Raw genomic sequence first — 24,039 nt, forward strand, 5'->3', positions numbered from 1 at the left:
TCCCGGGGGAAGGCAGCAGCTGCGGAGCAGCTCGGTACCCTGCCAGCAGCAGCCTCCCGGCCCCGAGGCCGTTCCGCTCCCTCCCCAGCAGCGGTTTCCCTCCCTGCCCCGCCGAGCGCCGGCTGTCACCGCTCCCCCCCCCCAACCGCTCCAGCCAAACTTTCCCTCGTTTCCCTTCCGACGGCATTGTATTCAAATCTCACGCCTTAGATAGCCCCCCGCTTCGCAGACAAGGCTTGAAAGGGAGTGGATAAACTAAATCAGAAAAAAAAAAAGGGGCCTTTCTGCCAGCAAGAGCGTGATCCTTTGTCACGACGCATTTCCCGGAGGAGACAGGCGCTTGTAGGGGCAGTGACAGCTCCTTCTGCTCTGTGGTCTTAACCTTCCTGCCCGTCAGAGCAGCCTGGGAGGCTTCCGACGAAATATTTATTTCTGTAGGAAGACGCTCGTTCCTCAAACCCAAACTGTGAGCAAAAAGGTAATGCCGAGTGCAACGTCGGGGGAACCGCGGCGAGATCCACCAAGCTGCAGTTCGGAGAGCCGGGATGCCTGGCCTGGAAGCAGATGTTCCAGCTTGGCCGAGCCCCTCACCGGGCTCTTTATTCCCACCCCCGCAGCCCCAAAAGGCCCGTGTCCTTCAGGATGCGACATTCCTCTGCTCTCCAGCCAGCCTGAACCGCTCCGAGGTGTGGCGGCGGTGACCCGACACAGTGAAGTGCCCTGAAGGAGCTCCTTTTCCCACGAGCAGCCATCCAGTAAGCCCTGACACGCGGCGCTACATCATTTCTTTGCAACGTTTTGAAAAAGATCCAATACGCCGTACTCTTCCCAGAGTTTAGGGCTGACCTTACGGGATGCTTTGAGGGAATAAATTGTTTGTCCAAAGCTGTCCTAACGCATTTCTTCAGAATTTCAGGAATCACCGTTCCGCATGCCGTTACAGGTCCAGATCAGGATTAGGACTAGTTCTGTCCACTGCACACATACCTGTGCGAGAAAAAGCTGCAAAGTGGGATAAGCGTAGATAAGATACGGGTACTTTAGGAAGACAAGTTTGGCCATGTGTCCTCCCCCCTAAGTAAAGTAATTCCTGTTATATAGAGCTATATCCTGCCTAACTCGGAATTAGCAAACAGCAGTGAAACTTTTCTGTAAGTCTGGAGAAACACACAGACCTTCCAGCAATTAAAAACCACCACGCTATTTTAATCATCATAGAGAAAGGCACAGTTACTAAGCCATCCAAGCGAATCAGACCCTTTCAGAAAAATACACATTTTCACACTTCGTGGCAACAAGATTTACGTATGAAACCCCATTGTTGTAATTCTCCGAAGTGATTCCTTTAAAAAAGGTTTATAACTTTATCTCTAAAAATATAAATATTTCACAGAATGCTACATAAAGATTCATCCTTTAAAAGCTTCAGTTAAACTCTGCCCCAAAGTAATCACTTCCCGAGAGTAAAAAGCACGGCAGGCTGCACAGTTAAATGTGCTGACTTCAGATTCAGCAGAGCAGATGACTGCTTTACATTTTAATGCTCTTTATTCTGTTAATACATGTTAGGGCCACACCTCGTGTGGGAGGAAGTTGCTTTTGCAATCCTTTTGTAGTATTTACTGTTGACAGGCAACAAGTGGGGAGTGAAGATACGATTGTTCCATTGTGAAGATCGAACTTACACAGCCGTACGGCATTTTAGCGTTTGGAATATCTGAGTCTCTGTCTAGTGCGATTGTAGCTAAGAATAACGACCAAAGGTTTTCTTTGAAGGGCTAATTATTTGAATTTCCAGGTTGCCCTTATATGGGAGTCACTTTTCTGGTAAAATAGATGTCACCAGGGAAAAAAAAAGAATAAAAAAAGACAGGTTAAGCCCTTTCTCTCTCAAAAGTGGCTCAGCTCTGTACAGTAAAACCATCAGCTAGCACACCTGACCTCCTGTGCCAACACACTCCCTCATGCACGTCAGAGGGGTACAGAAAGTAACTTTAAAAAAAAAAAAAAAAAAGAAGAAGAGTATGGCAAATTGCCTGGTAGCAAACTACCCACAATTATCTGTATTACCCAACATCCTGTGAACATCTGCTTTAAAAGTATTCTCAAGTACTTTGTCCCTGGGGCCACATAATTCTTTTTTGTAGCAATTATGCAGAACACACCAAGAGACTCGGTTAGCTTAGTACCAAGCTTGTTTAACATCTCTCTAGTTTAAAGCGCGTTCTCCACACAGACTCTCTTCCAGGTGCACCTTTGATAAAACTTCAAATACCAGTAAGGGTTGAGAGGAGGACCCAGCACTTTCTAAGCCGTGTGGGAAACGCAGCCTTCCCGACTGGTTGCTGCTCCGGCTCCAAGGGAAGCAGCGTGCGGCATGACTCAATTGGGACAGGTTTCTGTAGCTTCCCTCCCTTCGCATTTGCTTTTACAAAGACCATTTCCACTGGATTGCTCAACATGCCGTACAGAGATAAGCTCCTTTTGCATTACCAGTATTCAAAGGAAAAGAAAACGAAAACCCACAACCACTGAAGTAGTTTCTGATCGCTGCTGACTTCCCAGATTTAATTTAAATGAAAAATGACTGTTCATGTATACATGTTCATTTCAGCTCTATAAAAAAAAAAAAAAAAAAATAGAGACAGCTATCAGTGTATCTGAATTGCGTATCTAAATTGACTTGGATTTCGTAATCCCTTGTGAGGCTTATTTTTCTCTGAAATACTCTACACTCATGTAGAAGGCTCTGAATATTGTTTTCAGTCTCTGATAAAGCCCTTAATTCCATATCAGCAGAACCCTTAAGCAGGGCTTATCCTTCTATCTCCATTACTTTAATGTAAGCTAGGGGACTGTAGGCTCCAATTTAAACGGAGTCGGAGAGAAAGCACGCAGAGAGCCACCCCGTGCTTGTGGTTTTTCAGAGGACTGACCACTTCTCCAGAGCGCGAGGAGGCGGCAATGACCAGAGGCGTGGGAAGTCCGTGCGGGCAAGCGCGCCGCAGAGGCTCTTCCCGCTCCACCTCACGGCCCACTGCGGTCCCGGGAGACCCTCACGTTGTGCCTGGCACCGGCCCCTCCACAGGCCCCTCCTGCTCAGGGGAACAAACCTTTACTGCGAACGGGGCTCTTTGCTTCTTTCTTGCAGATGGCTGTCCCGCACCACGTCCCACCAGGCACCGTAATTCCTTTATTCGCGAGGCTGAGAAGTTGTGGGCTGGCAAACATTTCAAATGCTGGTTTTGCACTGCACAGCTATACCAGCGCTGGTCTTGCAAGCAACACGTTGCCTGTTTTATCTTAGTCATTAAAGGCTGCAGAGTTCATTCAATGCAGACAAGCTGCTACACACACACGAGGGGTAAAACCGCACTACACCCGTCACTCATTCACAATTCAAATCTTCGCTTCACTTCATCTGCAATCATTTTTGCGATGGCAAGGGAGGAGGTAGCAGCAGGAGAAGGGGCATTTCTGACATGAAGAATTCTGCTTCCAATATCTCCGCTGCCTCCATCGAATACAAAGTCATCTACCAAATTTCCGTCACTGTCCAATGCTTGAGCTCTCACTCCGGAGGGACCCCTGCAAAATAAAGGAGGAGCTCACCATCAGAAGGAAAACGTTTTCTGAAGTCAGAAAATCAGTTCTGTTCTGCCCTTGTGAAGGCACCCAGGGAAACAGTAAGGAAGGCAGACTGTGGAGTCAAAGCCCAGTCGGGCTTTTGGGGGAGCACAGGGAAGTTGAACACTTGTGAGGCAGAGCGGGAGGTGTCTCGCAGTCCTTCCCGTAAAACAAGGGCAGGTAGCCAAGCAGAGGATCTTCTTTCCCGGTTGTGAAGTTACTCTCCTCCCCCCCCACACAAACATGCCCCATCTTTTCAAAAGGGAAACCCTTTGTTTTGAAATAGCCTTGTCAAACATGAATTTCATGCCAACGGTATACTGCCTGAGCTGGATAACTCCCTTTTACCATGCTCGAGCTTTTCATATTCTGGATTTTCTCCCTGCAAACGTCTGGACAGTTAAACCCACCTCCATGTACTTAAATGCCTCATCTTTCCTGACAAGTCTCTCCAGTTCCTTAGCATTTCTAAACTCCTTTGAATTAGCTTCTCTCTCCACACAGTAAGAAGCTGAATACAATTTTATTGAGACAATTAAACTAAGTCAATATTCACTCAGTAGCAACTCACAGTCTGGCTTCCCCTCTGAATTTCATTAGTGTTTTGCTTTCTTTGTGAACTCGGATTATGTTCAGGCTACTGAATGTGTCACTAGGATAAAGAGACCTTTTCTTTTTAGTGAATATGTCACAACTGTGAATTTCAGCCTATGGAGAGTGAAGAAAGTCACACAAATATTCATCAAACTTGCCTATATGCAAGGAAACACAATATAAAACGCCTTCCTGTACAAAGTATCTAAATGCTTCTATGCTTGGGTAGCATATTGTGGTGGCGGAAGGGAGTGTGCTAATGCTACAAATGATTTAACAAGCCACTGGGTGTTACTAACAAGAGAAGTTTTCTTTACCTGAGTACATCATTGATGGTGACCTCAGGGATGAACTTCTGCAGTTGCTTCACCTGCGCGCTAAGGAAGCACGCTCTGTACATTTCGCTCAGTCCGTAGGACAAGTTTCTCAGCACGAGCTTCCATAACCCACTGCAGAGAGAAAAAAGAACTGCAGTAAGAACCCATCTTTCATCATAAATGCAGCCATGTCAAACTAACGCTGCCTAAGGAGGCAGCAAACGCAACCGCATGGGGCAAAAGTTCCCATCCCCAACATCAGTAATCCGATGGTGCTTTCTGCTTGAGAAATACTATGTTTGTCCTTCCCTGCTTCAGCCAACCTTGTTTACAGAGCTGTATAACGTTGCATTTACATTCTTTCTCTGAGAATTAACTCTAAACTCCAGTCCTTCCTATGTCCAGGATTTTTCTCTGGCCCAGTCAAAGGGCAAGAGACTGAAAACCCGCATGCGCAAGGACAGACAGACATGCCGCTTGAGACTTTTTCCCACAACCATTCTGAAAAGATCCGTCACGCTCCTAAAACCCTCAGCTTTCAGGCAACGAATCTTGCTATGTCTTTGTAAATCTTGTTTGCTTGCTTTGCTTTCCTCAGGTCTTCCAGTACAGGTGTCTATAGGTAATGATCAAGATGCTTTCAAATCTTTACTTTAATAAACTGCATGAAGTTGAGGTGTTTGCCAGAAAGCGATTTTCCAGTTCCCTGACCTGTTTTTCAGTCTCTCCTTGGATCCTCCCCAATATTTTCACATTCTTTTTCAAGTCTGATTCCTAAAATCGAGCACTTGGTAATGGTCTGTCCAGCCCCTCATAGAGAAGCAAGATTTCTCTCGACTTCTACAGATACGCTGTTCATTTATGTTTGCAATTTTAGCAACGATTCCCAATTCCTCTGACGCGCTTTCTACGACAGCTTCCCAGCCTGCGTTCGTGGTCCTTAACGTATTTCCTTGCACTTGGACATTTTTTAAATGTGTATTGATGTCTTATAAAGTTTCACAGGGCAATTCAGACCACTCTGCGTCCTCTCTTCCAAGCATCCTCTGCAGGTATTTTAATCACACTGTCTAGGCTGATTAACGTATTACGCTGCCTGGGACCAAAACCAGTCCTGGAAGAGCTCCACTGGTAGCAACGCGGCTCACCAGTACCTTCCGATGAGCAGCCACATTCCCAGACCAGCTGAGACATGTCTTGGTAGTTTATGAAAATTCAAATATTAGATCACACCAAGTCAAGTGTTTTGGAGAAGTCCACCCTTATCAGCACAACTGTCTTTAAACACAGCAAAAACTTGGCAAAAGCAGGCTTTTTGACAAGAACTAGCTTCCATGGAGTCACAAGCCGACATTGAAATAACTGCGTTCAGCAGACAAAAAGACAAGATATTACCTGTACGTTACAGCATCTAAAAAGTCTCCAGTGCTGAAGTCAAACAATTTGTAGCCCTCTCGCTTAAAGGCCAGTACTGCATTAGGACCAAGCCAAACGCTGCCATCCATTCTTGGTGTGAAATGAAATCCCAGAAAAGGGAACCGAGGGTTGGGAACCTAAAGCGGGATACAACCGTTACTACAGCTGTTACAAACCAGGTCGGAGAAACAGCCGTGCAACCGCTCAAGTCACCAAACTCGTCCAGGAAAGACGGAAAACACTTGCGAGGAGGAAAATACAGACATTTACAGTTCATTGTGTGAGAGAGTGAATAAACCAAACCGAAACACAGCAAAGGAGTCGTCCTCCCAATAAATGGAAATAACTATTCTTAAGTGAAATAACTATTCTTAAATGAAAAAAGGAAGTAAATTTGCCATTTTATTTCCAATCGCTACAACAAAACTGGAGCAATATAACCATACAGTTGGCTCCTGCGCTGTTTTTTTTCTGCTTGTTAATTGTGCAGTTGCAGCATGTGACTAACTTAAAGCACTGAAGAACAGAGCAGGGCCAAGACAGACTGCATCTCAGGTAAAAGCAAAACCAACAACAGAAAAAAAAGTACGCATGATTTCTCAGGATATAAATCCAACCCACAACAAAACCAACAACGCACTAATGCTATTCACCAGTAGTAATTATACTGCAATAAAACAGGTTATAAAATATTAGGAAAACCTCACCATTCCTGTATTGCTCAAAACAACATGCAGTTAGCAAGCCTGATTAATGCTAATAATAACTATCTGCAGTTTCTTTTTTGTTTGCGAATGGAATACAGTGTAATTGTGTGCGAAGGCTGAAACAGAAATCGGCTGTCTACATGCAGACACAAGCATTAAATAAGCACAGAGCTGGCACTTCGAGATCTGTTTAGAAAAGGTGACTACAGAGGTGACTCTGTTATAGTCTGAAAATAAGCAAGTGTTGGGTATTTCTCAAAACCCAGTATTGTTATGACTAGGAATTGCTTCAAGATGTGTTCCTTTCCTGTACTCAGCGCACTGTTTTTTCTGTTAAAAATATGCTTTTAATACTTTCAAAGCTTAGTGCAACCACTCCACAAACTCCATTACATTTCTGGTAATATATCACTGAGAGTCATGCAATTTTCTAATCTTATTACCACATTTGGCCATAACAAAAATTTTCCAAGGGTACGGGCTGTCCTCACACAGCCATGAAACAAGGCTGGAAGGTACCCTCCCACCCCAGCCAGCTCCTCCCTCCCATCCCAAGACAGGATCCCGAATCGTTCCCAGGTGAGAAGAGGTCAGACCAACATCCAGTGCCCAGGGTTCCACAGCTTCCCCAGGGCGACCTGCTCCAGCCTTTAGCAGGCAAATCGAAGCTCATATGCAGAAGGGCGGTATTTCAACGTACTGCGTGAATCAACTAACATCCTACCCCAGGAATTCTCTCTTCTTGCTTGCTGTCGTCACTTTCTGCACCGAATTGCTCCTCTTCATCACACTATTTGTCTATATTAGATAGTAGAAAGCTTGTTCTTTTCCTCCCATGTCTATTTTTTGTCATACAAAGTAAAGCTAATTCAAAGATGAGGTTGGGAGGCAAATATCTAAATCCAAGCTTTGGGTATTAGCACACAAGATGAAACCCTACGTCTAAGTCATTCATTATTTACTGTTGTCCCTCACTGACTTCCGAATCCTGCCTACGGATTTATTTTATAACATGATGAAAGAAGCCAGGCTTTTGTGGGCATGTGGCTATCATGCTAAACGTTTCATTCTTTCCCTATTAAAAAAACAAGAACAAATAATAAAAAAAAACCCTCGCAATAATTTCCCACGTGGTACTTCTACCTGTTCCTCAAGAATTAGCCAAAACAAGCTGTCCTCTCGGAAAGCAACTGAACCTATGTCCACATGTTGTGCATCGCTGTCTGCAGTCTAACAGAAACAACCACGTAATCCTGCCCTTATTTCTGTAGTTTCAGCAGCTCTTAGAGTACACTGTGAAAGACAAACAAGAGAGTACATACCGGATAAATATTTCCTTTAACCATGTAGCACTTTTCTGGTTTTAGCACCAAATAATCGCCACGGAAGGGCACAATACGAGGTTCAGGGCTGCAGCCACTGATCTCGGACAGGCGGTCTGAGTAAAGTCCTGCACAGGTCACAATGTGCCGACAGTAGATTTCCTCACCCTGTGGGGAAAAAAAAAAACCAAACCAAAACACAAAACACACAAAAATTCAACGTATCTACTAAAAAACACCCATCACCTCCAAGCCTTGGAAAAGAATGAGTCAAGAGCAGAAAGAAAACCAACCATATTTTCAAGAGGAGGCAAAAACATTTAATTGTTTCATTTAATTCTTTATAACATTCTTCTTTATTCCCTGGAGGAGAACTACCCTAACAAGGCAATTCATTGGGCAGGTAGGACTGGAAGAATCTCTATAGAAAAGGGGTGAGGAAGGGAAGAAAAAAACCATAATAAAAAAAGAAATGTGTCATCAATTCTCAGACCACCTCCAGCTTCAATTCCCAGAACGCAGAGCCTCGTGCCCTACACGAGCACGCTTACCGTACAGGGCAGAGGCCCAACGCTTCAGCGTCAAAGGCTCTGCTCCGCCAGCAAACCAAGCCTCTCCCCCGGCACTCCCTCGCCGCCGCATCCTTCAGAGCCCCGAGGCCAGCCCAGCCCGCAGCTCCCGGGCCGGGTCTGCACGGCCAGCGGGTGCGCGAGAGGTGGGGCAGCCAAGGAACCGCAAGACGTTCGGTGAAATACAGCTGTTACCAGATTTCACCCCACGCGCCAGGAGCGGTCACGCTACTGAACCGTAGGTTATCCAGAAAGCTACACAAGTTCATAGCACACAGTTAGGAAGAGCTGTTAAATATCTAAACACCTTACCATCTAAATAAAATCACAAACTATTATCCATCTAGCTAGCTAGCTCACAGTATTTGTTTTCAAATGCTACGGGGTTTTTCTCCAACTAAACACGTTTCCATAAAAATAATAAAATAATTTTAAAAATATCAGTATTTGGTGAGAGCATCTAACAGATTTTGGAAGCTACTCTTCAATGGAAGAGCAGAAACAGAACAAGAAAGCAGCAGCACTAATTTTAAAAACTATTGGGGGGGAGTGAGACTGGGTTTTTTGTTTGTTTGTCTCTCCCCCCGCCCAAGAAGAGCCCAGATCTTCTCTCCTGGAGATAAAGAGGTTACAACTGCATTTCCCGTGCAGCATTAACCGACTTGCACCTATTTTACTAAATTAGCTTGTGGCTTTCTGATGATAAAACGATTCTAAATGCCTCCTTACCACTTTTATAGATGCTGAAGACCAAAAGCAAACATGAAAACATGGTGTTTCTCACCAAATGAATGTCATAAAAGGAGTCCTTGGAAACAACAAGCATAAGAATGTGCAAATAAAGATGGTTGTCTGTATATGTCCCTTATAAGGCAGGCAGTAGAAAGAGAAAGTTATACTTCCATTATTATTCCCAGTACACAGTAAAATCTGAACACGCTCATATGCTTTGTTAAGAATTGATTGCAGTTGTTTTATAAAAGCAGTCCTAGATGACAGTGATCATGTTACTGAACAGCAGCTTTTAAACTTTTTTTAGAGAGCTGATTAATCCACCAGGACTCAACAAAAATTCTGAAGAAAAGGAGGAATAGCTTCCTGTTAAGCAATTAAATCTTCAACTTAGTTCTTACCTTTGAGTTCCTAACAACGACTGGGTATTTCAGCCCTGCAACAGAATTAGACAAGAGGAGGAATTAATGGAACATGTAACAGAAAACTGACTGAACAAGCAACTTGTCACGATTAAGGGTTCTTCCACTGGAAGATCTCCAAGCTATGGAGCAACTACTGTGAACATAACTGACATTGCTGGACATAACTGTATTTATGAATTAATAGCGGGGGGGGTTATTCTTCCATATGTGTACCAGCACCGATCCAACCCGCCTTCCAGGATAAACAAAAAGCACTATCACAAGAATACACATGCAATATTCAGCTAAATCTGATTTTCATAGGAGAGAACGACCTACTTCCTCTCTTTTACTGTGATTTTCTTACATCAGCATTAAATGTTTCAGCTGAAGGGTGACCTGCCTGAGGAAAAAAAGTGAGCTTGCTCTATACTCTAACGTAATTTTGCCTTTTGTCTCTTCCCTATGAGACAGAAAGGTTCAGAAACGCAATTTCAGCTAAAGCAAATGTGTTTTGAACAAAATCTGCGGCAGAACTGGAGTAAATGGAGGGCAAAAAACCTGCCTTACCGTCTTCACTTTCTGAAGAACTTTCTTTAGCCATCTCCATGTTTGTAACTTCAAAATCCGTCAGGATTGTCCCGCCTGCTTCCTGGAAGTCTTCGGCATAGGACTGGGCCACTTGTTTATAATTCACAATGCCGGTATATGGCGAATCAAGGGCCATCAGACCCTGGAACAGCATTAAGACACAGAAGGACAGTGAAGGCTGTGTGTGGACTGTGGTCTTCAATACAGCGAATATTTCATCTGGAATCATGTGCATTGCCATTGAGAAGGGAGTACCGCTGCCTCCCCATCCCCGCCTGCTGGTTCCTACTCTCTCCGTGTGCCAGCTCCAGTGTTCGTGTTTGCTGACAACTAATATGGCAAAAACTACTTACGGTGGATTAAGTAAGCATAAACAAGTCTTCTTGACAGAGCGCTTAATGATAAAACAGGTTACCTAACCTTGGCTTCAGCTAATATATACTTGTTTTTCACCACGCACTATGCAATTCCACCTTCAAACGGTCACTTGGGAGTTTTACCTGGTGCATGGCTGTTGCCAATGCCTCCTGCGAGGCTACAAGAGATCATCTCAACACCTCCTGCATTGCACATCACAGCAAAAAGTCTCTTCTGAATTAGACAACAGCCTATACTTGTCCTAGCAGAAAGCAAGGTTCAAGTCCAGCGTGTAGCTAGAATTTTTAATGTTTCCGAGAGATGTTTTACTATCTTTATACCAAAAAGGCTCAGTTTCTCACATAATTTTTATCATGCTAGATGGCATCACAATATTTTCCTAGTTTCGGCTATAAAATAACGATAGTAGGACTGCTTTATCTCAGAGAGATGCTGCAAGTGTAACTACACTAAAAGAATGTCAGCCACTCCGATATTACAAGAGCAGGGGCCGTTTACATGCCCAAGACAAGCAGAATGGTTGGTAAAACTGTATCTTACACAAAACTTCCCTCTCCACTTGATATATAGCGCAATGTTTTATAACACCACTCAAGTTCCCCTTGCTTACAAGGAAAGGACTCAGCTCAGGAAACCAAAGCAAATGAAGTAAAACCCATCTGAATCTACTCATTTGCAGAAGTAAATGCTCAGCTGGATCTTGAACATGCAAAGAATGCTTTAAGGAGCGGATACAAAATGTTTACGAGAAAAAAAGATTAAAAAGATTCCTCTCCAGAACATTTTTGCCTGTACGTACAACCACTCACGAGCAGTCAGTCATGCACCTACACCAATAGCAAGCTGCCAGATGAAACGGTATGGGGAATTTATATCCAGGTTTTCCTCTCACTCAAAGATACACTAAACACCAACAAACCTGTATTCCGTAAACTACCCACGTTTCTCCTGCTGTGAAAATAAACACAGTGCTACCTAAGTGCTACCTAAGTGCTACCTACGTGCTACCTAACAATCACACGTGTAGGAAGCAACTGGATTGAAATTGGCTCGATCCAAATCCGCGCTTACAGACGGGAAGGAATTTTCATTGCTGCACTATCAAGCTTTACTGTAAGTTAAATAATTTTAGTGGGAAGGAGCAGAATCATCTCGGCATAAACTCAGATATAGCAGCTCTAACCTGGGCAAAGGAGAATCTGCCTAGCAACCACAAAAGCACACAAGTAAGCACCTGCAAGGAGGAGGGGAAAAAAATTAAATAGAAAAAAAAAAAATCACTCCTTGTCATTGTGGGAGAACTGGTTTTTGTTCCTGAGCACATACATCAGGGAGGGCACCTCTGTGTAAAGCTGGGAAAAGAAGGAAGTCTGAACAACTCGTAGGCTCTGTCCATTTGCCTATCGAGTCCTGCACAGGGACTAAGGGACTACAGTCTCCTACTTTGACGCAAATAATTCAGATTCCTTTTGTAGGCAGCAAGTGAAACGGATTACCTGCTCTCTAATTTCTGAATGTGGCCCTTACGAAACAGCCAGCACATCATTTGCAACTAGTGCAGCAGCAGCTCTTTGTGACTTCAGCACACGGAGAACTGAGGAACTATGAACTGAGGAGCAAGAGGATGAGAACGGGCGGGCAGGAGAAACCTGAGGTGAAAGTACGCGTCACCAAGGAAGGTTCCGCAGGCTCACCTTATGTTGTGTTGGACCTAGTCTGATGTGTATGTAACGGCAAATGCATACGAAGGACTGGGCTTAGCTAAAATGTTCCAGAAATAAATGGATACATTTATTTTTTTTAGCAATTATATTTCTTCTGGCTCTTTTCAACTTGTCACCCATGCAAATTACCTCAAGGCCAGAAACATATTTATGTTAAAGTAAAAAATAATGTCACTTGAGAAACAGAGGTCTTATGTGCCAAATAAAAACAAGCAAATCCCTTACCCTGCAGAAGGGTTCTTTTGCTTGTATTTCTTTTGCTCCAATCAGTTTCAGCCCTCGGACGTTGTTCTGCAGCCCTCTTTCATACAGAGCTTTGAGTCTTGGAATTTCGTCTTGTTCAACGGCTACAATTAGCTTCAGAAAAAGATAACAAGGCACACCAGTGAGCAAAATATACAAAGCCAGTTCAGCTTTGGCATCAAGCCCAAGCTAACAAGCAAGCAATAGTGAATGAGTGAACAGTGAAATATAATTCAAGGGGGGAAAAATGTGGTTTGTGCCATTAGTTGCACAGGATTCTATACATTCTGGAAGAGAGCAGGCTGCAGGGAGACCTTACTGCAGCCTTCCAGTACATGGAGGGGGCCTACAGGAAAGCTGGAGAGGGGCTTTTTACAAGGGCACGTAGTGACAGGACAAGGGGTAACGGCTTTAAATGGAAAGAGGGGAGATTTAGACTAGATATAAGGGAGAAATTCTTCACCACGAGGGTGGTGAGGCCCTGGCACAGGTTGCCCAGAGAAGCTGTGGATGCCCCCTCCCTGGCAGCGCTCAAGGCCAGGCTGGATGGGGCTTTGGGCAGCCTGGCCTGGTGGAAGGTGTCCCTGCCTGTGGGACATGGAGGCTGGAACCAGGTGATCTTTAAGGTCCCCTCCAACCCAAACCATTCTGTGACTCTATGAAATACCTATTATTACTGAGAAAGCACTAATAAATTAAAGAAAGTGAAAAGCAAATGTTAAACTGTAGTTTAAGTTACTATCAATGGATAATATTTGCTAGAAGTACCATAAGACTACAAATCTGGACGTGAGAGAATATGATTTTAAAGAGCCACTGGGATGCTTCCAAAAATAAAACTGCACTTAACCCAAGATGGACAAATCTCAGTCTCGATAAGAGAATAAGAACGTGTTCTGACGTGGTATCTAAACTGAATTGTACCAGCTTCACTTCATTTAACCATGTAGTGAGGTCACAACTATCACAAGAGATTTATGCAGACTACAAATTATCTGTGCCAGGTTTACACAGACCATACTACTTCCAGGCCTAGCTCAGGTCTGGCAACACAGGCACCTTGGCATTGAGAAGGCACTAAGTTCTCCAAGCCTGGGGCTGCCTCATGTAAAACCAGCTGCAAAGCCTCAACGTCAACTTTCCTGGAATAATGGAAGGGAAGACGGCGCAGAAGTACATAAATTCAGCGCCAGCAAAGGACCAACGATGCTGCTGGGTCAGGGCTAGCCCAGCCCAAGCCCAAATCGACTCTTACAGAGCCCATCACCTGTCTCTGGGCTTTGAGTTGAGAGTAGGCTTGTAACTGCAGGTGTATTGCTGCACAAATCCACAGTGCCATCTTGTGACCAGCGCTGCAGCGCAGGGAGCACAGCCGGAGGACAGCCGGAGCACAGCCGGGCCGGGGCAACCACCACCCGCATCGCTGCGGGGTCCATCCACGCTGCCACATCCAGGGATCTCTGCCCTGCACCCCAGAGCTGGGATGGATCTGCACCCAGCTCTCAGTGGGTGCTGAGCGAGGAGGCCTCGAAGCGGCGCTTGTCACATCAGAGAGGGTCTGCAGCGCACTTTTAAGGGAAAGGCTCATGTTATCCAAGACGTTTATGAGCAGCCTGGAAAGGGGCAGGGAGGCGATAACGTCAGATGGTGGTTTAGAGTGGCTCACGGTGGTTCAGACAAGAGCTGACCGTAAAGAATTGCCGAGGGACCCTCCGAGGTGAACGAGCGACTAAGAAAATGGGAGATGAAATTCAATGCTGATAAATGTGAAGCGATGACCGTGGAAGTCTTAGCCTCGAGTACAAAATGATGGAATCCTCGTTCAAAGTTACCGCTCAGGACCGAGATCTTGGGGTTAGAATAGACAATCCTGTGGAAACATCAGCTCAATGCCTAGTGACAACAGAAGAGCCCTAAATTGAATGTTAGGAATAACTAGGAAAAGAATACAGGATAACACAGAGAACTCTACTATTTCGTTGCGAAAATCCAGAGTCTGACCACACCTCGGAGGCTGTGCGCAGTTGCGGTCCTCATCTTGTATCAAAGACGCGTTAAACCAGAAACGGTTCAAAGACAGGGTGGGGAGAGCCTGGAAAAAGCTTCTCTGAGAGGAATGACTGAGCAGACCGAGAGTCACCAGCCGGCCGGGACGACTTTGGGGGTGGAGGGGATATAAAATTATGCGCAACTTGGACAGCGTGAGCACAGATCAACTGCTCGCCACCTCTCCCCACACAAGAGTTAGGGGCCATCAGATGAAGCTTGTAGGAGCCAGGTTCAAAACGATGTAACTCTTCATGCAGTGGGTTGTTGATCTCTGGAGCTGCTCATCAAAGCGTGCTCTGATGCAAAGCTTTGAATTGAAAAGCACTTGGAAGAGAAATCCATTGAGAGTCACTACAGACAAAACAGATCAGGCTCAGAAAATAACCAGAGCTGAAAACAGTTGGAAGCTGGGCGAATTAATAATTTGCTTGTCCTGTTCTCATTCCTTCCTGGGTTTCTGTTTATAGACACTTCCAGAAACAGGATACAGGGCTGGGCAGACCCCAAGCTGCATCAGTCTTCTGCCCTCACCATTTCAGGCTGTGTCAGCTGGATGTAACATGGCATAAATGCACGGAGCTGGGTCACATCTGGAGCTGTTTTCAAGTCACCGTGTCTTTTCAGAGCCCGATACGCCAAGAAGCATGGCATGCACACACCGAGAGCCTTTGTGTTCCTTGGAGCTGGTGGCTCGACACGGGTGCCCCTCCCGGCTTCCGCCGTTACCTGGGCTATTTCAGCTCAGCCCCCAGATAAGGAGAATTATTATTTAGGCCCAGAAAAGGAACTGATTTGAGTTACTGGAAAGAAGAACACAAAAAGGCACATTCATCCTGAAGGCAGTTAAGTGTTGCAGAAACTCACCTCTTGGGAGAAAGACCACAACCAGGCCTATGCTATACACCGTAACATACATTATACAGTCTCAGTTTCCAAAGGTAAAGTAAGAACACGCAGCAGTTCCTATACCTTCCCACACTGTTTGTATGGTATGCCCTTCTGGTCACAGTACTCGTAGCAGAGGGCTGCACCCTGCACACACAGCTTAGCTTTCAGAGATCCGGGTTTGTAGTAAATTCCACTGTGAATCACACCGCTGTTATGTCCACTCTGGTGATGAGCTAAATAGAAAGAAAAAGACATTATTAAAATACATGTTCCCATGATTGGTCCATACCTTAATTACTTCAGCTGTCAGAAGAGCGAGCAATTTGAGGTACTGCCCTCATTCAGCGTTACAACAAGAGATGCTCAAATAAGGTAACTGCGCAGCAAACACCATTCCTCCCTTGGTCTCAAAAGGCTAGAAAAATACTGACACAGCAAGACCTAGTTAATCATGAACCATCACAGCTTGCAATGTGTTGAATCAACAGGGGAAAGAAAAAAATAAAAACCACACAAGTTTTTCCTCCAAGAGCCACAACTGCAGGCCAATCAATCAAGATTTTCTACATGTTAGAATTAATTTTAAGAAACTCAATTTTTAAAATGAAAGGCATTCTCAAAGGCCTCATCTAACATAATGTCTGTGCAATCCTCAATTTCTTTGGACGTGCTGGCAGGCCTGGGAGGCTTTTCAAGTATTTGTGAACTGGATTAGGTTGCTATCTCCTCTTTGTAACTAAGTAAAATAGAGGTGGAAAATATAAACATTTTCATTGAAGTAATTTGGGCGGGTTCTCCCTCTTAACATCTTGACTCCCAAAGGTCATTCCTGCTTCGCACTCACACAACTGCTTAAGGACTTCATGTTTGTCCTGTCTTGGGGATAAAAAGCCACTTCATATCACACGTGTAACATCTCAAGAGCAACGTAGAGCCTGGCTGATGGAGCTATTAGAAGTGAGAGCTTGGGCTCACTTATTCTGAGTTAGCCACCGACGTGATCCCTTGGGGCTGCTCCTGCCTGCCCTGAGTGACTGGGTATCTGCACAAGCACTTGGTCTGAAAAGACTGCTACGATGAACCTGTGCTCATACCTGAGCGAGCCCGAAAAGCTTTCAAGGAAGCAACAGGGCTCGTTCTTCTCTATTTCAAAGCCAGGACAGATGCCCAGGTGCAGAGCGCCTCAAGATTTCCTGCGTAAGCAAGCAACTCTGGGAGCTGTGCCATTTTACTCCGGCTAACGCTGGGTCGGTAACGAGCGACATCTTCCCAGTTATCCCTGTGTTAGTTCTTTACCTTCGACCTGCCACGCAAGTGACAGCACCTTGCAGGGCACGTACAGGGATATCCAGAAACGCGGGGCAAATGACTGCGGTTTACAGTTCTGGCAATTAACAGACAGGTGTAGACTTTGCCCAGCAGCTCCCAGACATTTTTAGGCAGCTCTGCTTGCTGACCTTCCCTCTCCACCCACCAACCATCGCTGTTTGCTGTTCGCTCTCCTCCTGACGCCCCACCAAAAAGCCATGCCAGCACCGTTTCTCAGCTCATCCTCCCTGCCGCCTGCTCCGCGCAGCGCTACGCCAGACCTGCCCTCCTCCCTCTGCAATCCGCGCTGCTCCTTACTCCAGTCGTTCACCCTCCTCCTCCTCCTCCTTTTCCCTGAAGCCCCTGCTGCTGCTGGAGCCCCAGACCAGTAAGACCTGCCGCTTCCAAACCGTGAAGCGGCAACGTTCAGTCTTTTCTTAACTTAAAGTCCTAACTTGAAGTCCCAGCAGCGAAGCACAGGCTGGTGACAACGCTGCTTCTCCACTGAAGGACGCGTCCCTGGGCGAAGGCAGGAGGAGATCCCCCACCGGGGCAAAGCCAGCGGCGCCTGGGAACGGAGATGCTCTTCCCGGAGGGGGGAATCCGCCACCAGCGACGGGGCAGATGCCCCCCCAGGGCTGCTCGCCCACCCAAAAGCAAAGCTTCCCTTCATGAAACACCGAGGTTTTGGTGGGTGCGTGCTCCAGTGAGGATCTCCGACAGACGGACGCCCGGGAACCCGAACGCACGGCCGAGGCAGACACAGCGGCACCGTACCCAGCTCCTTCTCCTTCTCCAGCACGGCGAGGGCGAGTGAGGGGTGCCGCCGGACGAGCTCCCGGGCGGAGGCCAGCCCCACGATTCCCGCGCCCACCACCGCCACGTCGAAAGTGCTGCACGGAGACAGACACGGCCGTGAGCTCGCCCCGGCGGCCCTCCCGGGGGGGCAGCCCGCCTCCCGCCCCGACCCCGACGGGAGGGCGACGGCCCGGCCCCGTCCCGCCGCGGCCGCTCTCCCGCCGTGAGGGGAGGGCTGCGGGGGCGCGGGCAGGGCCGCCTCCCGCTCCCGCCCCGCGGCCTCACCTCCGCTGGCGGCGCTGGGCTCGCCACAGCGCCGCGGCCCCGCCGCCGCCGCCCGCCCGCTGCCGGAGCAGCCCCGCTGCCGCCGCCGCCGCCATCTTGGGGGCGGTGATACCCAGCGGGCCGGGCTCCTCCTCCGCGCCCGCTCCGCGGCGGCGGTGAGGGCCGGGCCGGGCCGGGCTGGGCTGGGCCGGGTCGAGCCGGGTCGGGTCAGCGTCCGCGTACGGTTCGTCTGCTTGGCGCCTTGGGAGGGGACCCCGGGAGGGCGGCGGTGGGGGCCTCCCCTCAGGGCGCTGCCTCCCCCTGCAGCCGTCGTTCCGCTGGGCTGACAGACCCGGTTAGGCCTTGCGGGGAAGGCGGGGGCGGGCCGGCCGGCCTGCTGCTCCGGGAGCGGGCGCTGCGAATGACATCTCCCGTTCCCCTCTCTCCTCTTCTTCAAGAACACGATGCTGTGGGGAAAACTCGGGCAGCCGGTGCGCGGCCTCGGCAAGCTGCCGCCGCCGGGCGCCTGCAGAGGCTTCTGGGGATGGCTGAATGCCGTGTTCAACAAGTAAGGGCGAGCGGGTGTGCGCCGGTCGGTTAACGGGGCTCGCTAAGTCCCAGGACTGGAGACAACGTGTTCTGTTATCAGCGCTCTTCGTTTCCCCCGGATTGCGTGCGGATGCTTGGCAGGGCTGGTTCCGTACCTGTTCCCCCTCGCAAAGCTGTGGCCTTGCAGAGGAAGGCGTGCGCTCTGCTCCCCTCGCCGCCTGGCCGAGGCACCGTGGCCAGGAGGATTCTCGCCCTAAACGCCAGCCTGCCCTTGCCCCCGGCTGCACAACCATGGTGCCTTTACTTTAGAGCACGAGGCTGGGGAGGAGCGGCTGGGGGAGCTGGGGGGGCTCAGCCTGGAGAAGAGGAGGCTGAGGGGAGCCCTCATCGCTCTCTGCAACGGCCTGAAAGGAGGCTGGAGCCGGGGGGGTCGGTCTCTGCTCCCCAGGAACAAGCGATGGGACGAGAGGGAACGGCCTCAAGCTGCGCCAGGGCAGGGTTGGGTTGGGTATTGGGAAAAACTTCTTCCCCCAAAGGGCTGCCAGGGCCTGGCCCAGGCTGCCCAGGGCAGGGGCTGAGTCCCCATCCCTGGGGGGATTGAAAAGAAGGGTAGATGTGGTGCTGAGGGCCATGGTTTAGTGGTGGGCTTGGCAGTGCTGGGCTAACGGTTGGACTTGATGATCTTAAAGGTCTGTTCCAACCTTAACGATTCTATGATTCTACTTATTCCAAAAAGCATCTAACCAACCCATCGTTTACAATGTGATTCAGCCACACAAGGGTTTCACATTTACTTTTAGAAAGATAAAGCCTTTCTCTGTGAAACTCCCTCTGCCCATAACTTTTGCCAGTAGCTAATAGCGTTGCCTTAGCTCTTCTAGTTCTGTGGAAAGGGTTGCGCGGTGTAGCTGCTTGCTGTAACGGGGCGGGAAGCTCAGCCAGGCAGGAGTCTTCCAGGTCTCTGCTTCTGTCTGCGGCGTTGCTCACCAAAGATGTCCTTTAACTGAATGGGTCCAGGGATTTTAACTAATTGCTGAAGTGTCTCTTTTTGAAATATTGTAATTGTTGAGCAGGCGGCTTCAGGAATGACAGACATGTGACAGGCAATGTCCAGTTTCTATATAATCAAAATATGTTTGAGGGATGAATTTGCAATTGTTGTAAAGCCTTACTTTGGGCAGAGAAAGGCATTTTTTATCTCTCCTTAGAGACATGGAACGAAACAATCTATTAGAAGGGTTAACACATGCCAAGTCAAATTGCATTTGTATTCTTTCTTTTTTTTACCAAAAGTAACTGCCATTTAAAACAAGTTTAAAAAAATCTTATGCCAGACTGATTAAGACCCAGCACAATCCAAATAATTATATGCAAACCACTTCCAGTAAATCATATTCTTACTTTTCTGACATCTCGTCACACACCGCTCCAAATATTTGTTGTGCAGTATTATTATCGTAAAGCCAATAAATCTGCCGCGTTCCAGAAACCGTGCGAATGCTCTTTCTGTCTTGGCAGAGTGGACTACGAACGCATACAAGCCGTCGGCCCTGACAGGGCAGCTTCAGAATGGCTGTTGCGATGCGGCGCCCTGGTGCGCTATCGAGGCTATCAGAAATGGCAGCAGGACTACAACGGCCTCCCCACGGGGCCCCTGGGGAAATACAAGATAGAGGCAATTAATGCCACGGACTCGTGCATCATGTACAGAGGATTTGACTATTTGGGTAATGTAGACGCAGCTGTGCAAAGATTATACTGATCGGTCTTCGTTCTTCCAGTTGCATCAAAATACGAATAACCGGGTCATTTTCTCATTCCTTAGTAAGACAGAGAGAAATGTTTTGCAATTTTTTTTCTTTTTTTTTTTCCTTAAAATGGCTCTACAAATATTCAGCAGCACCTAAGATTTTGCTGGGGGCGTGGTGTGGAGCAGAAAGAGATTGGGAACTTCACCAGCCCTTCCCTGAAGTGACAGCCGCACTAAGGAGGCGCGACACAGATTTGCTATTTCATTGAGTTCATAGTTAAGTCGCTGGGGGCAAAAAGCACTACTTTAAATATTCTTTTTCTTCTAAGCCAAGGGATGTTTTTGGTGTCTGTGAAGTCATAATACAGCCTGTGAAGGCATTTATGATGTCTTCAAAGACAAAAAAAAAGCAGCAAGCTCTCAGTTTCTTACAAAATAAAAAAGAGGTTGTTTCAGGTCTCCTCTAAATAACAAAAACCAAAATGGGGAACAGACCGTTTTATTTTTTTATTGGCAGGGGACCTTGAATTTCCTGCATTATTACGTTCCTATTTCAGAGTCATCATTTATCTCCCAGACTTGCAGAGGTTTTTTTTGTTACTTGCCCACGTCAAAGCTCTTAGAATCTTACCAAAAGGATACAAACCCTGGGGTTTTCATATGTTTGAAGTCCCATAAAGGAGCTTTGGAGCGTCAGCGTGCGTTACTGTACAGGGGAGCATGTTGCCGTGGGGTTTTGGAGGTAGCTACTAAATTGGCGAGTGAGAACCTAACGGGCAGGGGTTGTTCCTGGAGTTCTGAAGCGAGTACTCGTTTTGTTTTTTCCAGATGGTCTTGAACACGTTACAGAAATCACACTGCAGAAGTGTATTTACATACAGGACGAGTGCCTGCAGCGGCTCAGCGAGACGAAGAATCTCCAGAAGAGTCTCCTCCAGCTGAAGATCATTTCCTGCGGGAACGTCACAGATAAAGGCATCATTGCGCTTCACAAGCTGACGTACGTGAGCTGCCGAGGTCTTCTTGCTCCCTCGCTCTTCCCAGCCCGCGGTTTGGGGGTTGTGTTGACCGAAGGGCTGAAGTCTGAGCGTTCCTGGGCTGCTCCAGACGTGCGCGGGGCTGGGGGGTGGCTGGGCTGGGGACTGACCTGAACGACAGCCCCGGAGGGACGGCACTGCCGCTGCAGGGAACGGTTCTTCAAGCGTGGTCGCAGACGGTGTCGTGGATAGCTCTGAAATGACGCGCGGCTTAATGTCCACGTGTTAGTCAGCCCTTTAAGGCTGGTGTCGGGGAGCTGCCTAGCGCTGAGGCCTGCAGCTGAGAACGCCAGAACCGTCCGCTGCGGCACGTGAACCCGTAGTCGCGCTGCTGCCTTCAGAGCAGAGCACGGCATCTCCCGCTGCCTCCTGAAGGGGCTTGGGCAATGTTGATTGCCGCACAAATGAGAGCAGGACACGTGCTCTCTGCCGACACCACCTCTGCAAGAGCAGTGAATGCGTGCGGCTGCTTTTCCCGTTAGCCCACGAGCTGGGTTTTGCTTGAAAAGAAGTCATTAACAGCCGCCTTGGTTTCTACTCCCGACCCCGCTGTTGCAGTTCCTCTCCAGGGCAGGCTTTGACGGTGTCCTGTAACCTTTATTGCCTTCCCACGCCTCACGCTGACGCTGTGGGGGGTCCGGGATCTCTTTTTAAGCTGTGTAGAAGGACTGAAATTCCAGCGAGCCAAAAACTTTAAGCACCCACTTCAGAAAAAAACCTTCCATTAGAAGCAGTAACCTTTTAAAATACTCAAAATAACGATGGTAGGGTAATCCTTTGTCCAATTTCTGTGTCAACAGTTAAATAGCAGTTGCTGACTTTTCTTTTTAAATATTTATAGGAACCTTGAATATTTGTATCTGAGTGACCTTCCCGGAATAAGAGAGAAAGAAACTACTGTTCGCGTCCTTCAGCAGGCACTGCCAAACCTGGAGCTGGAGCTGGATTTAGAATAAACACAATTGCACAGAATTGAGACGTATTTGATGTCCTAGTATTTATCATATGTCACATAAATTAAGTTGTAGGCTCTACTGTATTTCCAGGTATGAAGATAAGCCCAGATCTCCCAATCCAGCCTTAAAAGCTGTAGGCAATCTTTTATGCAATGAAGTTTTATTAAGCTGAAACTATATGGTGAATCGGCAACAGAGAAGGCAGGCTTCTGGGCGTAGTCTTTTTTTCCTGGTTTTATAGGAAGCTGTTAATACATCAAGTAGAAGTTTTCAAATATTTAATTGCACAGAAATTCTTGTGCAAAGCGACAGCGGGAGGACCGTCAGTGTTGTGGAACAGCAGCGCCGTACGCTTTTATTGCGCGTTACTGACGCCGTGGGAACGAGAGCCGCTCGCTCTCCGGGAATCTCCCCCCGCCAGTGGGCGACGATTTCATAAAACAGCTTCTGGGTCTTTTTTTCCGTTCTTCACTCTTTGACTCACGTAGCCCTGGTTTGTTTTAAACGGAGTGATCCGCAGGCAGGCAGCCTAACCGCAGAACCACTGCGCCGAGGAACCGAGCGTCGCTGTGTTCGTGGAGGGGTGGGGTCTCTTAGATAGGCCCTCGCGCGCGTTTTTGCCGTAGGCCGACGCGGACTGAATTAGTTCTGCGTACCTCTTCAGTTGCCTCCATATCACTCCTGCTAAGTAAGGGAACGATTCCTCCTCAGGAAGAAAATAGCGTTTTTAGTCAAATTCCCGGCTTTGGTGGGAGGGGAACGGCGGTGGGCAGCGACTCCGAGAAAGGAGATTCCATGGTGATGTCTCAGGCATGGCTGCCTCTGCAGAACCGAGTCTCCGTCCTTGTCCCCGGCCGTCACCTTGTCCTCTGAAGGAGGTGACGCCAGGCACCAGAGAGGAGAACCTGCTGCACCAGCTGCATCCTGGGGCCGATTCTTCCTGGCACCTCCTGGCGCGGAGCGGGCAGGAGCGGTGTCCAGAAGTGAAGTTCCCGCAGCCCGTGCGGCCCAGGGCCGTGTCCGGGCTATCGCCTGCCTACAAACAGCGCCCGCCTTGCGCCGGTGCAGGATGAGATGGCTGGAAGTCCACACGGAAAATACCGGAACACCAAAGCTCTCCGAGAAAACCAAAACTACCTACGGACACAACGTACAAGATGAAAATATATTAAATTATAGTATGAAATAAAAGGTAGGCGGGCACAGTCTGTGAGGATATGGCAGCTGTCCCACTGAAATTGCTTTTACTGTTGGTGAACACAGAACAGTACTGGGAAAGGGAAACGTTTTTGCTCTAGGTTTCAAGCAGAAAGGGGCTGTTCCTTGCCCAGTAGTAAAACTTCGTACAGTAAAACACATCCAGTAAATTGGAAAAACAAGCTCCATTTATTCAAAATCAACAGTGTTACATCCTGAGATTACACAAAACCCAAAAATCATTCTAATACGTAGGCTTAGGTAGAATTCCTGCCTGTGTCTGGCCCATGTTATAAATTATATTCATGAATTATTGATAAAAACAATTTCTGTGACGCTACGGGCAAGCGACTTCACTATTGACAGAAACAGCAAATAAAAACAACCTCGTAAAGCAAGGAAGAAAGAGGCAGGAGAAGCTCTGAAAAGACTAAGGGCACAAGAGGTTCTGTCGTTCCTGTTCCCCTCCTGGTGACAGCGCCTGCTGAGCTTCCATCCAGTCCCAGTCAGTACCAGGACTTTCAAGCCTTTGTGCTCGATAAACGCAGGACGTAGGACGGCCGTACCGCTGCAGCGGTGCTACCGCAGCCGGCTTCTAACCGGCGCCGTCGGGCAGCCT

The 24,039-nt window shown here is 47.7% G+C and overlaps 2 protein-coding genes across 5 annotated transcripts; one reads left to right on the forward strand and one right to left on the reverse strand.

Annotated features, from left to right (window-relative positions):
* Positions 1-914: 914 nt before the first annotated feature.
* Positions 915-15,774, reverse strand: L2HGDH (L-2-hydroxyglutarate dehydrogenase). Of its 3 annotated transcripts, none has more exons than XR_014228785.1 (9): positions 13,880-15,774; positions 12,607-12,738; positions 10,259-10,421; positions 9,686-9,720; positions 7,984-8,151; positions 5,934-6,091; positions 4,539-4,670; positions 3,114-3,588; positions 915-1,002 (listed from the first exon to the last, which is right to left on the reverse strand). XR_014228785.1 is itself a non-coding variant. In XM_082317868.1 (9 exons), exons 2-9 carry the CDS (start codon positions 14,210-14,212, stop codon positions 3,393-3,395), a joined length of 1,317 nt encoding a protein of 438 aa, XP_082173994.1. In that variant the 5' UTR covers positions 14,213-15,473; positions 15,643-15,729; the 3' UTR covers positions 1,205-3,392. The 3 variants fall into 3 exon arrangements, 2 of the variants coding, with proteins under 2 accessions (XP_082173994.1, XP_082173995.1); XM_082317868.1 differs by lacking the exon at positions 915-1,002 and having other exon boundaries at positions 1,205-3,588; positions 13,880-15,473; positions 15,643-15,729; XM_082317869.1 differs by lacking the exon at positions 915-1,002 and having other exon boundaries at positions 1,205-3,588; positions 13,892-15,774.
* A 2,326-nt stretch (positions 15,775-18,100) lies between these two features.
* DMAC2L (distal membrane arm assembly component 2 like) lies at positions 18,101-22,245 on the forward strand. 2 transcript variants are annotated; one of them, XM_082317146.1, is made up of 5 exons: positions 18,101-18,175; positions 18,390-18,499; positions 19,999-20,207; positions 21,059-21,230; positions 22,109-22,245. In XM_082317146.1, the coding sequence occupies exons 2-5, from the start codon at positions 18,396-18,398 to the stop codon at positions 22,221-22,223; spliced, it is 600 nt and encodes a 199-aa protein (XP_082173272.1). In that variant the 5' UTR covers positions 18,101-18,175; positions 18,390-18,395; the 3' UTR covers positions 22,224-22,245. The 2 variants fall into 2 exon arrangements, with proteins under 2 accessions (XP_082173272.1, XP_082173271.1); XM_082317145.1 differs by having other exon boundaries at positions 18,104-18,286.
* Positions 22,246-24,039: the final 1,794 nt, after the last annotated feature.

The sequence above is a fragment of the Platalea leucorodia genome (genome assembly GCF_965183815.1).
Source record: "Platalea leucorodia genome assembly, chromosome: 7".
NCBI lineage: Eukaryota > Metazoa > Chordata > Aves > Pelecaniformes > Threskiornithidae > Platalea > Platalea leucorodia.